Consider the following 17,307-nt stretch of genomic DNA (forward strand, 5'->3'; position numbering starts at 1 on the left):
TTGGGATAATAGTCAGGAGCTAATACTAAGGAGCTGGAGCAAGAGCTGCTTCGGATTAGCCTGACCAGAACTCATAGACACATATTCCCAGAAGGACTCAGTCCAGTGGTGCAAAATTGTATAGTAGAGAGAGTCTCTTTGGACGTGTTTGATATTTGTATTGGTTTTAGTAGGCTATGTTTAAGAACCATTCCCAATCTACTTGTAAAATAAATATGAAATATTATTTACATTTTGTCTCCTCTTCTTGGTCTTTCTTCTCTTCTACCTTTCCTCATCTTCCTTCCTTCCTTCTTTCATCCCTATTTGTCTCTACCTCCTTAGGGTATTCCTGGTGATCGTGGCAAGAAGGGCAAGATGGGTAGGCCGGTAAAGTTTTCTCTCAAAATACCTTTTTATAACAATTCCAATACTTTGAAATCAACTGTTATTTTCTTCCATTCTCTGATACCTAGAAGTTGTAGGTCTAGGGTAGTTTAGTGGGCATGGCATGTCTATTATTCACAGGAAGTCTTGAGTGTGTATGGAGCCCTCTTGACTTTAGCCATACATCTGTGATTTATGTTGTGGTAACCTCCACACAACCAGAGGGGAAGATTTGTCTTTTCACTCTGGAGATGGCTGGCTACCCCTTGAGTCATAAGTCTGTATATTTCCATAGTCTATTCAGTATATAATTAGAAAATATAGGATGAGAGTTGGAAGGAGTACAGCTATGGCACCAATTGACACCATTGCCAAATATCCCAGTGATTATACACTGAACAAAAATATAAACGCAACATGTAAAGTGTTGGACCCTAATTTAATGAGCTGAAATAAAAGATCCCACAAATTTTCTCTACGCACAAAAAGCCTATTTCTCTCAGATTTTGTGCACAAATTTGTTTACATCCCTGTTAGTGAACATTTCTCCTTTGCCAAGATAATCCATCCACCTGACAGGTGTGGCATATCAAGAAGCTGATTAAACAGCATGATCATTACACATGTGTACCTTGTGCTGGGGACAATAAAAGGTCACTCTAAAATGTGCACAATGCCTCAGATGTTTTGAGGGAGTGTACAATTGGCATGCTGACTGCAGGAATATCCACTAGAGATGAATGTTGAATGTTTAATGTTAATTTCTCTACACTAAGCCGCCTCCGAACATCGTTTTAGAGAATTTGGCAGTACGTCCAACCGGCCTCACAACCGCAGACCATGTGTAGCCACATCAGCCCAGTACCTCCATATCTGGCTTCTTCACCTGCGGGATCATCTGAGACCAGCCATCCAAGCAGCTGATGAAACTGTGGGTTTGCACAACCAAAGAATTTCTGCAGAAACTGTCTCATAAACGGCATCTGCTTGCTCGTTGACCTCACCAGTCTTGACCTGACTTCAGTTTGACATCGTAACAGACTTCAGTGGGCAAATGCAAACCTTCAAAAGCCACTGGCAGGCTGGAGAAGTGTACCCTTCCCGGATAAATCCCGGTTTCAACTGTACCGTGCAGAAGGCAGACATCGTGCTGATGTCAACGTTGTGGACAGAGTGACACATGATGGGGTTATGGTATGGGCAGGCATAAGCTACAGACAACAAACACAATTGCATTTGATTGCTGAAAATGTGAATGCACAGAGATACCTTGATGATATCCTGAGGCCCATTGTCATGACATTCATCCGTCACCATCACCTCATGTTTCAGCATGATAATACACTGCCCCAGGTCTCTGTACAGAATTCCTGGAAGCTGAAAATGTCCCAGTTCTTCCATGGCCTGCATACTCACCTGACATGTTACCATTGAGCATGTTTGGGATGCTCTGGATTGACGTGTACGACAGCGTGTTCCAGTTCCTGCCAAGATCCAGCAACTTCGCACAGCCTTTGAAGAGGAGTGGGACAACATTCCACAGGCCACAATCGACAGCCTGATCAACTCTATGCGAAGGAAATGTGTCACACTTCATGAGGCAAATGGTGGTCACATTAGATACTGACTGGTTTTCTGATCCATGCCCCTACTTTTTTTAAAGGTATGTGTTCCCAGTCATGTGAAATGTATAATTTAGGGCCTAATGAATTGATTTAAATTGACTGAATTCCTTATATGAACTGTAACTCAGTAAAATCTTCAAAATTGTTGAATGTTGCGTTTATATTTTTGTTCAGTGTATGTAATTACATATGATTAACACCAAGTTCTACTTATTTATTTAATAATTTAATGTTGAACATTGATAACATTGAGATCTGAATGGCATTCATTCAAAGGGTAGTTCACAGAGCATATCTGTGTTTTGTATTTTGTTCATCTAAAGACTATTACAAAGTCCATTACATTGGAGCAATGTGGTGAAGGAACTTTTGGTTTTGGAATTCCAGAGCAGCTAGCCACAGACCAGGGAAGTATATTCATTGGCGCCTGCATGGGAATTTTCAATTCTCACATAAACATATTGAGTTGTGCTTACATGGAAAATCCTGATGTTCCTAATGACTTATATAATAGAGATATTTTTCCAAGCATAGCTTTACAATGGTACATGATGAAGTGGTTTATTAAACTGATGATGGTCATTGAACAAGAATTAAAGCTGGCAGAGAACAGCAATAGATGTTGAGGAGAGTGCTGCTTCAGCATTTGATGATGGCATCTATGTGTGTTTGTCTCTGTGGTGCCATACCAGCCTTTCTCTTTCTGCTTCTCATCTTCAGTAGCTAGTTTTGCCTCTTTACATTCAGTCCTCTGAACATCTTTTCACAGTAACTAGCGGAAGTTCAGTGGCACTTGCATATGACAGTTAATCAAATGTGGAATCAGATGCATTACCTCGCAGCAGAGGTCATACTACCTACAATCTACCTACAATCTACCTACAATCTTTCAAGTAACATCTTTGAGTTAAAAACAATGCAAGAGCTGAGGAGGAGTCATATTTTTTTGTTTAAACTAGTAAGCTCGTAGAAAAAATAGTTCCAAACGATTCTTTGGCTGTCTCCATAAGAAAACTTTTTGGTTACAGGGAGAACCCTCTGTGGAAAGGATTTTACATAGAACCCAAAAGGGTTCTACCTGGTACCAAAAAAAAAATGGTTATTTAAAGGGTTATCCGATGGGGAAAGCTAAATAACCCTTTTAAGCTCTTGATAGACTGTACTATTGGAGTTTTGGAGAGAAGTGCTGTTTTCCACATTTTCGATGGCATCACACTGCAGCAATTACCAGCTTATTACTTTCCCCCAGATCTTTGACTAATGCTTTACTCAAGATTGCCTGCCACAGAAACATTTAGACCATACATCTGAATAATATCTCATGTAATAGAAGTGCCTGTAAGATCTCCATAGCTTCATCTAATGTTACATTTTCCATCCCACTCTGTGGGGCTAGAAGACCTCTACTAATAGTGCCATTCATCATGCAGACAGTATATACTCTAACTACAGCGCTTGTCTCCTGTGGTGGAGAAAGGTGAACACTGAAGCTGAAGCAGTAGCAGGTTGTTGTTGACCTTGGCAACGGGACAAGCAGCACACGTTGAGCGTGTGGCCTAGCAGAACCCTCAGCCTCCCAGAGCCTTAGTCTAGCCTATCGGAGCATCACAGCTCTTGTTCTCTGATTCTATAATGGAACAGTTGGAGCCAGGAGGAGGAAAGGGAAGAGCCCAGTCAGCAGATTTAGAGCCAGGCCAGTCAGCCCCCAGGCTGGTTAGGGCTCCTGCCAGCGAGGCTCAGCGCAGCATGGAGCCCTCCCAAACACTCAGCCATGGAATTTCATGCCACCGCACGCAGTCTACTAGGAATGAAGAGACCAAGGAGCTTGTTTGCAGGGTGCAGCTTGAATTGTTGCTTGCTTGGGGTTTTATTCTGCGAACCTCTATGAAGGGGATGGAGTTTGTTAACTGAGTGCTGACTTTGTGTTTTGAGAATGTCAATGTATACTGATCAAAAATATAAATGCAACATGCAACAATTTTAAAGATTTTACTGAGCTACAGTTCGTATAAGGAAATCAGTCAATTGAAATAAGTGAATTAGGCTCTAATCTATGGATTTCACATGACTGGGAATACAGATATGCATCTGTTGGTCACAAATACCTTAAAAATAAGGTAGTGGTGTGGATCAGAAAACCAGTCAGTATCTGATGTGATCATCATTTGCCTCATGCAGCGCAACACATCTCCTTCACATAGAGTTGATCAGGCTGTTGATTGTGGCCTGTGGAATGTTGTCCCACTCCTCTTCAATGGCTGTGCAAAGTTGCTAGATATTGGCGGGAACTGGAACACGCTGTTGTCCACGTCGATCCAGAGCATCCCAAACATACTCAATGGGTGACATGTCTGATGAGTATACAGGCCATGGAAGTGCTGGGAGATTTTCAGCTTCCAGGAATTGTGTACAGATCCTTGATACATGGGGCTGTGCATTATCATGCTGAAACATGAGGTGATCGCGGCGGATGAAAGGCAAGACAATCATGATATCTCTCTGCATTCAAATTGCTATTGATAAAATGCAATTGTGTTAGTGTCCATAGCTTATGCCTGCCAGTAACTCCACTGCAACCATGGTGCACTCTGTTCACAAAGTCAACATCAGCAAACCACTTGCCCACACAACGCCATACACGTGGTCTGAGGTTGTGAGGCCAGTTGGACGTACTGCCAAATTCTCTAAAATGACATTGGAGGTGGCTTATGGTAGAGAAATTAACATTTAATTATCTGCCAATAGCTTTGGTGGACAATTGCATGCTCCCTCAAAACTTGAGACATCTGTGGCATTGTGTTGTGTGACAAAACTGCATTTTTAGAGTGGCCTTTTATTGTCCCCAGCACAAGATGCACCTGTGTAATTATCATGCTGTTTAATCAGCTTCTTGATATGCCACACCTGTCAGGTGGATGGATTTTCTTGGGAAAATAGAAATGCTCACTCACAGAAATGGAAACAAATTTGTGCACACAATTTGAGAGAAATAATATTTTTGTGCATATGGAAATTTCGGGGTCTTTTATTTCAGCTCATGAAACATGGGACCAACACTTTACATGCTGTGTTTATATTATTGTTCAGTGTATTTTGTCAATATGTACAGTAACAAAACAGTGGGAAATGTGTTAATCATACATTAACAAACACCCACTATGAGTATATTTATGATCATCATCACGGTGTTCTTATCTGCTTCCGTGTTGAACTGAATGTTAAGCAACATAAAACACTATAGTGCACTTTATGGAATACTGTAGCTTTGTGGATAATAGCCACACCAATGTGATTAATACTTGGAAGCCTAATATTCCAAGAACATTTTCTCACGGTCAACTCTGGGTTTGGGAAAATAATGGTATGTAATGGTTGGCCATGTCAATTATGGTCTAGTACATTCTATTTCTATTACTGCTATTTGGTTGCCTGCTGCGTTGCAGACTGTTGTGTTTCTATGTTTCTTCCACGGTGTGTAACAGCTCTGTGCTGTAGAGAGTGATAACATGTCTGTTCTCTCCTCTCTGTGTTTGTCTACTCAGGGGTTTCCAGGGGACTTTGGCGAGCGGGGACCACCAGGACCAGACGGAAACCCAGTAAGTGAAACAGCAGGTCTCCCCCTGTCACCTTGAACACCCTTGTCCATCACTCCAGACCTGGGTTCAAAAAACAGCCTATATTGTTTATTTCAAATACTTAAGCTGCACTTGGTAGAGTCTGCCTGGCACAATGGACCAACTGGAATAGTCCCAAAAGTGAAATGACTGCCCATCTGGCACTTCAGGCAGGCTCAATCAAAGAGAAAACAAATGCTATTTTAGGTTCAGCATGTCTTTTTGAAGGTTTCTCTTGTTGTTTTTATACAGTCATAGGTCTACTTTATTTAATACCTTTGTTTGGATTCAATGATTAGCAAAAACAACAGAAACTATCTCTTTACAGAATTTGAATGACTGATTTGCATAATTTCAATACAGCAGTTAAGAGTGCTTGATCACTTCATGGGTGCACTGAAGTAGTGAACCTGCACACCATGGCTCTTTGCTTCCAGGCAGTCCTTAACTCAACACACACACACACACACACACACACACACACACACACACACACACACACAAAATGTGTATGGGGAAAGACATGCTAAACATAAGTCACACGTGATGAATTGAAAATATGTAGACCTCGCACTGCATTTGATCTTACTTGTTTCTTTCTGGAAGTAAGACCTGAAGATTTTCTACTCCTGAGTCCTGAGCGGATAATGATTCCAGTCTGAGACTTTGTTACATAGTTAGTTATTAAGTGTTACCGTTAGCTACATAGTTATATGCCACAAGCCAATTCACTGTTTGGTCTTTGATCATTTATACCACAGCCCTCCACACCATGAAGGAGCTCTGGACTTAACATTTTTTGATTTTTTTATTTCACCTTTATTTAACCAGGTAGGCCAGTTGAGAACAAGTTCTCATTTACAACTGCGACCTGGCCAAGATAAAGCAAAGCAGTGCGACAAAAACACAGAGTTACACATGGGATAAACAAACGTACAGTCAAAAACACAATAGACAAATCGATGTACAGTGTGTGCAAATGTTGTGAGGTTAGGGAGGTAAGGCAATAAATAGGCCATAGTGGTGAAATAATTACAATTTAGCATTAACACTGGAGTGATAGATGTGTAGATGATGAATGTGCAAGTAGAGATACTGGGGTGCAAGAGGGTAAGTAATAATATGGGGATGCCGTAGGTGGGTGTGCTATTTACAGATTGGCTATGTACAGGTACAGTGATCAGTAAGCTGCTCTGACAGCTGATGTTTAAAGTTAGTGAGGGAGCTATAAGTCTCCAGCTTAAGTGATTTTTGCAATTTATTCCAGTCATTGGCAGCAGAGAACTGGAAGGAAAGGCGGCCAAACAAGGTATTGGCTTTGGGGATGTCCAGTGAAATATACCTGCTGGAGCGTTTGCTACGGGTGGGTGTTGCTATGGAGACCAGTAAGCTGAGATAAGGCGGGGCTTTACCTAGCAAAGACTTATAGATGACGTGGAGCCAGTGGGTTTGGCAACGAATATGTAGCGAGGGCCAGCCCACGAGAGCATACAGGTCACAGTGGTGGGTAGTATATGGGGCTTTGGTGACAAAATGGATGGCACTGTGATAGACTACATCCAATTTGCTGAGTAGAGTGTTGGAGGCTATTTTGTAAATGACATCGTCAAAGTCGGGGATCGGTAGCATAGTCAGTTTTACGAGGGTATGTTTGGTAGCATGAGTGAAGGAGTCTTTGTTGCGAATTGGAAGCCGATTCTAGATTTAATTTTGGATAGGAGATGCGAGTGTGAGTCTGGAAGGATAGTTTAAAGTCTAACCAGACACCTAGGTATTTGTAGTTGTCCACATAGTAGTGATGCTATTCTGTTGTCCAGAGTAGTGATGCTAGGCGGATGGGCAGGTCCGGGCAGCAATCAGTTGAAGAGCATGCATTTAGTTTTACTAGCATTTAAGAGCAGTTGGAGGCCACGGAAGGAGTGTTGAATGGCATTGAAGCTCGTTTGGAGGTTTGTTAACACAGTGTCCAAGGAAGGGCCAGATATATACAAAATGGTGTCGTCTGCGTAGAGGTGGATCAGAGAATCACCAGCAGCAAAAGTGACATCATTGATATATACAGAGAAAAGAGTCGGCCCGAGAATTGAACCCTGTGGCATCCCAATAGAGACTGCCAGAGGTCCGGACAACAGGCCCTCCGACTTGACACACTGAACTCTATCTGAGAAGTAGTTGGTGGACGAGGCAATCATTTGAGAAACCAAGGCTATTGAGTCTGCCGATAAGAATGCTGTGATTGACAGAGTCGAAAGCCTTGGCCAGGTCGATGAAAACGGCTGTACAGTACTGTCTTTTATCTATGGTGGTTATGATATCAGTTAGGACCTTGAGCGTGGCTGAGGTGCACCCATGACCAGCTCGGAAAACAGATTGCATGGTAGAGAAGGTACGGTGGGACTCGAAATGGTCTGTGTTTGTTAACTTGGCTTTCTGTGGACTCAGTGATATCTGGAGAAAGTGTGAACTATAACCTGGCGTGTTCATTGCACATTCATACGTTTGCTCATTCATTGACATGCTTAGAGACATAGAGTACCTGGTAACACTACATTTGAAGGGGTCATTATTACAAAGTAATAACATGTGTAATTACACTGTAACAAGTATTGTAGTTAATTGTAATAATTCATAGTTACACTATAAAAACAGCATGTAACTTGTGATTGTTACAATCTGTAATTACAGAGGTGTACAACATATGCGTGTTACCATGCTTTTTACATGTCGGCAAGTTTCCACTAAATTCACCAATTTAGTGTTTTGTTTCTTCTCGACAGGATCCGATTTAGTAACAACTTTCACAAGGTTGTAATCTCTTGTGGACAGTTGCACTGGGTGTCCAAGATTAGAAAGGTTGAAGGCTCCCTAGGCTATAATTACCAACCCGTAAATGTACACTCTTTAAAATCTCCACATTGTTGCTAGGAAGTTAACCCCAAAAGTGTATAATCTGGGTTAACTTGGTTGAGTTTTATAAAAACAGATCAGATATACGTCAACCTCTCTGACTGGGGGCTACCATACGGGTGTCATCCCAGATTGTACAATTAAAAATGTCTTATAATTCATGTTTATGTTTCCCATTATGACAACCTGAGTCTCCTTTACCATCCAAGTGGGAAGATAAACCCACTAGTACACCATAGAGTACTATCTGCATAAGTGAAATGTAATTACTAGTTGTTACACTTAATTTTAACGAGCTAAATCCTGTGTATCTTGAGGGGTACTTCAGTGATAATGCCAGGGAAGCCAATGTTTGGAGGATATTTTGTCCGTCAAGGGCCGGCAAACCGTGCCAAAATATCCTCCATACACCGGCTTCGAGGGCATTATCTCTTTTATATAACAGGTTACATATTCAAAAACGGTTCCGCTTTGGTTACAACCCTTTTTGGGGCTATATAGAACCCTTTTTTAATGGTTATTTTACATAACCTTTATGCAGAATGCTTCTATAAAGAACAAAACGAGCTGTGTCCAAACCACACCCTCAAATATTTGAATAAGCCGCCTCCCCTACATTTCAATTATCATTAAAAGAGTAAAGAACCCTTTTGTGACCTGTGAAGAACCATTGATCCTAGACGATAGTGCACATGTCTAGGCTAGCACATGTCTAGGCTAGGAAATCGACAACGATCTGTCTTCGTCTGTTTCTTTCTGGACTCTGAGACCTTATGGAAATCTGTGGTGGAGAAAAATAATGTATGACAATTTAGCAAATACACAACAATTAGCCTACTAGCTAGCTATAATCAGAGACGGTATAGAATCCTTCCTCCGATATGTCTGCTATCATTATTATCATGATTTCTATCATTTAGGGTTTAGGCCTATTGCTAGGCCTAGCTACAGTACATAGTTGTTATGGTTATTATACTAATAATGGTGCTTGCTCACATTAATAAACTAGCTAGTGTTTACATCAAAAATAAACTACTCATAGGTGAGTTACCACAAGTATACAAAAATCAAAACAAATTGCATGGAAAACCTACCTACTCTCTCCTGTGTGTACGTTTTTGTCTCTACCACACTTTGTGTATTTTGCAGCAATCTCTTATGTCTGCATTTTGCACATTACCTTCTTATTGATCCCAGTTCTTTGCACACTGTCACTAGGAGTCAGTGTAAACACAAATTGTGGGCATGATCGAGGTTGTTGTTATTTCGAGCGCATTACGCAGATGGGCAGATCTTGACGCGATGCCTTAAACTAACTTCCCAGTGAAAATCTCACTTTTATTCTATTCTTATTCTGTTAACTCATATCCAAATAATGTTGTTGACTAGTCCTATACAGATGTCGGATCTTAACTTGATCACTCTTTTTTCGCTGAGAATTTGCGTGATCCATCAGGAAATTCAGATTTGTGAGTGGCTGAAACTGAGCCGTTCTCTTTCTCTCCATGTGAGGGCAGTCAAGTCATTGAGATCCAGGCTTGCTATAAAAATAATGTTCTCTCTGGCTCGCTCAAATACTAGGTCTTGGTCCTATTACTGCAACATTCAAATGAACAAACATTTATCTGAAATGCAGCCATACATATCAACCATCCTTTTATATATCTTAATAACACAAGATAGATATTGGTCTCCATTAGGTTATGACATAAGTTGAGATGACAATACCAACCAGAGGGCAAACATATCTTGAAAGACTTGCAAGCAGGACACCGTCATCATCTTTTAGGGAGCGATAATGAGGTGACCAATAATGGTTGCACTTGAGATCAGCTGTGCGGGTGAATTTAGCGCATATTGATGGTTTAACGAGACATTAGCTGGCAATAATAAGGATGTTTCCTTTTGAGGCAGGATTTCTAGGTAGGATGTCAAAATTGGCATGTCCCAATCCCATGTATCCTTAGTCGGGAAAGCTATCCCACAACACTTAGAGGTGCAGTGAGAAATATACAATAATAATCATAATTAACATCGGACAGAAGTCCCCCTTGGGATAACATATTCCTGAAGAATAAGTAATAACTTTGCGAAATGTAGGTATAACGTTTATTTATTCACCAAATTGTGTTAAAATGTTCAACAAATGATTGTCATATGAATTTTTCCTTCAACTGTTGAGTAACTGTAATCACATTTTACTCCATTGCATTGGCGAGTGGTGCAGCGGTCTAAGGCACTGCATCGAATGGCGCCTCTTGCACTGCATCTCAGTGCAAGAGGAGTCACTGCAGTCCCTGGTTCAAATCCAGGCTGCATCACATCCGGCCGTGATTGGGTGTCCCGTAAGGTGGCGCACAATTGGCCCAGCGTCATCAGGGTTTTGCCAGAGTAGGCCATCATTGTAAAATAAGAATTTGTTCTTGCCTGGCTTGCCTAGTTAAATAAAGGTTAAATAACTCGACTCGTTTGGAAGTAAGACATTTTAACAACATTTGATTAAAAAAAACGTAGGAAATACAACCAACTGTGTTCTGTTTAGCCAGCCAAGTTATTTGTGAATTCTGGTGATGAGTCTATTATGCTAGCTACCTGCATGCAGTGTCTGTTTACCTAGTTAACGTTAGCTAACTTTCTCTTGCCACTTTCTCATCCCCTATTGTGTTGCACCATTGGGGTTGGTGTTACTAGTTAAAATTAGAGGCTAAGTTATTCGACTCTTACTGTAAACAACTATACCAAGCCTAAAAATGTACAAAATGGTGAACAAAACGATTGCACATTTAATAAAGGTAATTGTGGCTTCAGTGACTTGAACCGGCACTGAAATTAGAAATAGATTCACCCGTGTTATTTTTTTATAATGCAGATTTGTCAGGACATTGTAAAGTTCATTCTAAAATGCAGACGTGATTTCTGTCCCAGCGGATTGTACTCTGTGCAAGTCTTCACTATAGACAAAAATGTGTTGAATTATGGTTTTAGTCAAGATCTGGAACAAAAACCTGTAAACTCCTGTCCTGTCTATAAAAATAACCCATGGGTGTCAAGACTAAATTTGCCCTCATGTACTGAACAATTTATGAATGTTGGAGGTTAATTTCCTTTATATCCCCCACTTGGAAATGACTTATTTTGTACAATGGACGGTGTTTTAAGGACATACACAGACACAGGAAAACCAATACACATTTGAACTTTTATTCAATGACAAGTGTTGATGTCTCCACGTTTCTTTTTGGGGCTTGGGCATCTGGTGACTACAGTTCATCTGTCTAATCCCCGGCAAGGGGAGAGAAATGTATCAATAATATGACAATACTGTATTAATTTCATTGAATGTATATTCCTGTTTGATATAATTATGTTATAATTATAATTATGTTATCCTTTATCACATGCCTGTGTTTGTTTGATAGCCAATGCATTTAGCTTACTTTAGGATGAAGTAGCCTAGGCCTAATCTATTTAGATTACATCATATCACATTTCAATATTAGTTTTCAATGAATATACAACCATGTTATCTTGAACATTGGTGTCATTTAGTAATATGCTCGGTTGTGATCGTTGTATGAATTAATCACAAAGCAAGCCTACTCGTTAGAAAATAAAACAAATATTAACAGCTCTAATGCAATATTAGCTTTACATTGAAACACCACTATTCTGGCTATTAAACAGTCACTAAAATCTCAAAAAAATCATAGCCTGTATGATATCATGCATGCAAGCTTACCTGTCATGTTCAAAATGATGGAGCAGCAGACCTTATACCATAGGATAATTATTCTGGCCGGTATCAACTTCATTCATTAATAGGTACTGAGGAGATTGATTCTGTTACTTGTTATTCGTGTCAGATACAGTGGCAAAAAAAGTATGCGAACCCTTTGGAATTACCTGGATTTCTGCAGAAATTTGACATAAAATTTGATCTGATCTTCATCTAAGTCACAACAACAGACAAACACAGTCTGCTTAAACTAATAGCATACAAATGATTGTCTTTTTCTTGTCTATATTGGATACATCATTTAAACATTCACAGTGCAGGTTAGAAAAATTTTGTGAACCCCCTAGTCTAATGACTTCTCCAAAAGCTCATTGGAGTAAGGAGTCAACTAACCTGGAGTCGAATCAATGAGACAAGATTGGAGATTTTGGTTAGAGCTACCCTGCCCCATAAAAACACTCACAAAATATGAGTTTGCAATTCACAAGAAGCGTTGCCTGATGTGAACCATGCCTCGAACAAAAGAGATCTCAGAAGACCTAAGATTAAGAATTGTTGCCTTGCATAAAGCAGGAAAGGCTTACAAAAGTATCTCTAAAATTCAGTCCACGGTAAATCAAAGGAGAAATTTCATCACTGTTGCTACTCTCCCTAGGAGTGGCCGTCCTGCAAAGATGACTGCAAGAGCACAGGGCAGAATCCTCAATGAGGTTAAGAAGAATCCTAGAGTGTCAGCTAAAGACTTACAGAAATCTCTGGAAGATGCTAACATCTCTGATGACAAGTCTACAATACATAACACCCTAAACAAGAATGGTGTTCGTGGGAGGACACCATGGAAGAAGCCATTGCTGTCCAAAAAAGTTCGCAAAAGAGCACCTGGATGTTCCACAGCGCTACTGGCAAAATACTCTGTGGACAGATGAAACTAAAGTTGTTGTTTGGAGAAAAAAAGGCACAGCACACAAACATCAAAACCTCATCAATCAATCTGTGACTAAATGGGTCATATTAAAATCCAACATCTGTACTGGTATTTGTGGCCAAAGTAATAAATTGGAGAAAGAAATACTTCAAAAACCCCACCTCAAACAAATCAGTGGTCAATCAGTGGTCTACTTGCATGAATATTTTTTTATGACCTATATATGCCCACACCATTCTGTTGTTGGGGTAACATACTTAATGAAAAAAATGTAAGGAAAACTATTTCACTCATATTTTAAGTAATTATAAATAATATTTAACAGAAATCGGTAAACACTGGACAGTTTAATATACACATAATGCATCCCACCCAAAAGTGAGAGTGTTCTTCAATCGTGAAACCCTTGCAAGGTTACATGATGAAATAAGAGGTTGTCTTACGACCATTTTGTGCATTTATTAACCATTATTCAACCAAGCTTAATGGGCTCACAATTTGGCCAGCGCTGAATGACTATCTCACAATTTGGCCAGCGCTGAATGACTATCTCACAATTTGGCCAGCGCTGAATGACTATCTCACAATTTTATGAATAACTGTTTATTAAGAACCATAACTTTTTATTAATGTGTTAAAAATGTTTGATTGATGCTTAATAAAGTAATTCACCCGCTGTCAAGCCCTGCCATCCTTAGCTACAGTTGCTTTCAGACTCAAAAAATTGTGCATTCGGTTGCTATCGGAAACTTGAACAAGCATTCGTTGTTACATTTCTGTAATTACAGACTGCAATTACCACCAGTTACTTGTTGTTAGTTTAGTGTAACTATGAATTATTTAAATGATTTACAATACTTGTTACAGCGTAATTACATATGTTATATCTAATGTTCTGTCTAGCTCCCAGGGACTACCACTTAGAAGAAATATCAGTGCGGGCAGAGAAGCATGAGTTTGAACTTCAGTCAACTTTATAGAGTTTTCCCCGTTCGTAACACTATCAACGTTTCCCTTTACTGTGGGAATTGTGATCGAATCAACGCAGTATAATCCACTTTTAATGCAAAATACCAAAACAAAACGAACTGTGCAAGTTTAGTATGCAAAACTAACTATACAAGAGATTTTATTTTACAATCAAATTTATTTATAAAGCTCTTCTTACATCAGCTGATGTCACAAAGTGCTGTACAGAAACACAGCCTAAAACACCAAACAGCAAGCAATGCAGGTGTAGAAGCACGGTGGTTAGGAAAAATTCCCTAGAAAGGCCAGAACCTAGGAATAAACCTAGAGAGGAACCAGGCAATGAGGGGTGGCCAGTCCTCTTCTGGCTGTGCCGGGTGGAGATTATAACAGAACATGGCCAAGATGTTCAAATGTTCATAGATGACCAGCAGGGTCAAATAATAATCACAGTGGTTGTCAAAGGTGCAACAGGTCAGCACCTCAGGAGTAAATGTCAGTTGGCTTTTAATAGCCGATCATTCAGAATATCTCTACCGCTCCTGCTGTCTCTAGAGAGTTGAAAACAGCAGGTCTGGGACAGGTAGCATGTCCGGTGAACAGGTCAGGGTTCCATAGACGCAGGCAGAACAGTTGAACTGGAGCAGCAGCATGGCCAGGTGGACTGGGGACAGCAAGGAGTCACCAGGCCAGGTAGTCCTAGGGCTCAGGTCCTCCGAGAGAGAGAAAGAAAGAGAGAAAGAAAAAGAGAGAAAGAGAGAGAGAATTACTTAAATTCACACAGGACACCAGATAAGACAGGAGAAATACTCCAGATAACAGACTGACCCTAGCCCCCCGACACAAACTACTGCAGCAGAAATGCTGTAGGCTGAGACAGGAGGGGTCGGGAGACACGTCCGACGATACCCCCGGACAAGGCCAAACAGGCAGAATATAACATATAACACAGGCATATATATTGCATTGACAGGCACGACTCAGGCACGTTCTCTACACAGACCGGTGCACCTTAACTGCAGTAGGCCTATATGCAAATAGACCATTGCCATATATGGATCTATGCCATTCACTTTGAACTGGACTGTTTTTACAGCATCAGCGGTCGTGAGTAGATGCGCTTGTTTGGAGATCAAAGTGAGAGCTACATGTAGCGATGTGTGCACATTTCTACATGTGCTCATATCCTTTGCTAGTTAGTGAGTTATTAGCCCAGTAATAGATCATTTGTAGTCAACAATGGGGGAGGGATTGCTTCCTACAAGATAAAAAAATGTGTGCATTTCTAGACCTTTGAAAAGCAAGTCAGATAAAAAGCTTTTTTGTTGTTGAATAAGCTAAGGGTAGCATAATTTGTCTGATTCTCTGTAATAGTGCTATGGGAATAATGATGCATTTTATTTTGTAAAGTGGTTTCTTGCATCAAACAACACAACATTTTCAGTCACCTCTGTCAGTAGCTGAATTGGGGACGACTGGGAAAATCAGCTCACTGATGGACATGCTGTCTGTAGGCCAGTAGGGGGAACTTTCCCCTCCAAGCAATGAAGCGGATACTATACTTCAGAAGGGTCAAAAGGGGAATAATGTCTTCACCAAAGCAATTCCTTAGATCTCTATCCACACAATATCCTAGTTTGACATAGAGGCATGCGGTCCTTCATACAGATACATTTGCTCTCTTAGTTTGACCCTGACATCTCCTTGAGTGGCAGCTGTATCGTGATACTGTGATTGGCTGACCTCTGCGGACCTCTCCAACACCACGTGTCTTTCCAACCGAGGAGAGGGCAAGTTCCAGTTGGCTGAATAACCTCTCCTTCATAGTGAAGTTAGAAGAGGAGAGAAGGGTGGAGGGGTCCGGAAGGCCACACTTTAAAATTGGTCTGTAACACCTCTGGGTGTTATGGGTGGTAGCCATTGTTGCCAGAGGATTGTATATGAAGTATCACATAAATGAACAATATGTTTGAGCAAAAATAATAATATATATCAACAACAAAAAATTATGCTTGTAAAATCATTTGTGGAAAAAAAAGTAAACAAAACAGCAACATTTGACACATTTAATATACAAGGGTTCATGTGTATGACATGACTGAAACTATTGTCTCTCTTATATTATGACAGACCTGGACATAATCTGCAGCAAGATCTACTGTCTCTACATTTTCTTTTAACAAAATGCAGATTTTCTCCTAAATCCTGCAACTCGTTAATTAAATGTTGGGCAGTGGACTAGGAAGTGCGGCTCATTCTGTACTTCACCCAACCCACAGTGCTTACACAGTCTTTCTCCTTCTTTTGTTTTGCCAATGATTAGTGTATGTATTTTGATTAGAGATTTGTATTTCTTTTAAATTTGTTATTTGTGGTCGAATAGTTTAATTTAGCTGGTGCTTTTGGGCCAGTTGCTTAGGGTCACCAGAATTTGGTAGCTCTTTTCTCAATTTGCATTGCTAGGGGGAATCTCCCAAGTTCTGCCCTACAGACAGTAACGCATTACATGCATATATAATCACATGGGGGGGGGGGGGGGGGGGGGGGTTTAGCAGGATGTGGGAAAAAAATGGGCTTTTCATAAACCGATTTCATGCAGTTTACGTCATTTACATGATGGCCACATACGCAACTCTTTATGTAGGATGCAATTTTGGAACTTAATTTATAAATGTTTTCATATTTATAATCATTTGTTTTATCATGATTAAATTGTATATCATTGATATCATTGTAAGCCTATTTAAAAAAAAATCTAAACCAGTTCTTTAAATAGCCTATGCAGAACCTGTTTTGTTTCATTCCGTTCGCTAAATTAAGTTTGATCTGTCTTTTGAATTGTGTTTTCCGTATTTAGTTAAAGATAGTTAAGTAGGCCTGTTGTAAAATAAATATAATTAGCCTATTGCTGTCATTTGTTGGGTATGGTAGGCACTAGCCTTTTTTCACATTTGTGTGGAGAGACGCAGCGTGATTGGAGTTCCACATCTTTATTCCAAAGTGAAACTTAAGCAAAACAAAATATATCAACAAACGAACAACAAAACGTGACTACGTGGTGCACATTCACAAACACAAAACAATATCCCACAAACACAGCTGGGAAAAATATCTACTTAAATATGATCCCCAATTAGAGACAACGATTACCAACAGCCTCTATTT

The 17,307-nt window shown here is 40.2% G+C and overlaps 1 protein-coding gene across 1 annotated transcript in view; it reads left to right on the forward strand.

Moving 5' to 3' along the window:
• The window catches only part of LOC139411179 (collagen, type XXVII, alpha 1b), a 136,154-nt gene that overhangs the window by 62,452 nt on the left and 56,395 nt on the right, over positions 1-17,307 (forward strand). Inside the window, exons 12-13 of the mRNA XM_071157097.1 lie at positions 325-369; positions 5,534-5,587. Of these exons, the coding sequence (XP_071013198.1) occupies positions 325-369; positions 5,534-5,587 (99 nt within the window). The remainder of the gene's footprint in view (positions 1-324; positions 370-5,533; positions 5,588-17,307) is intronic.

This window comes from Oncorhynchus clarkii, chromosome 6 (genome assembly GCF_045791955.1).
Source record: "Oncorhynchus clarkii lewisi isolate Uvic-CL-2024 chromosome 6, UVic_Ocla_1.0, whole genome shotgun sequence".
In the NCBI taxonomy this organism is placed as follows: Eukaryota; Metazoa; Chordata; class Actinopteri; order Salmoniformes; family Salmonidae; genus Oncorhynchus; species Oncorhynchus clarkii.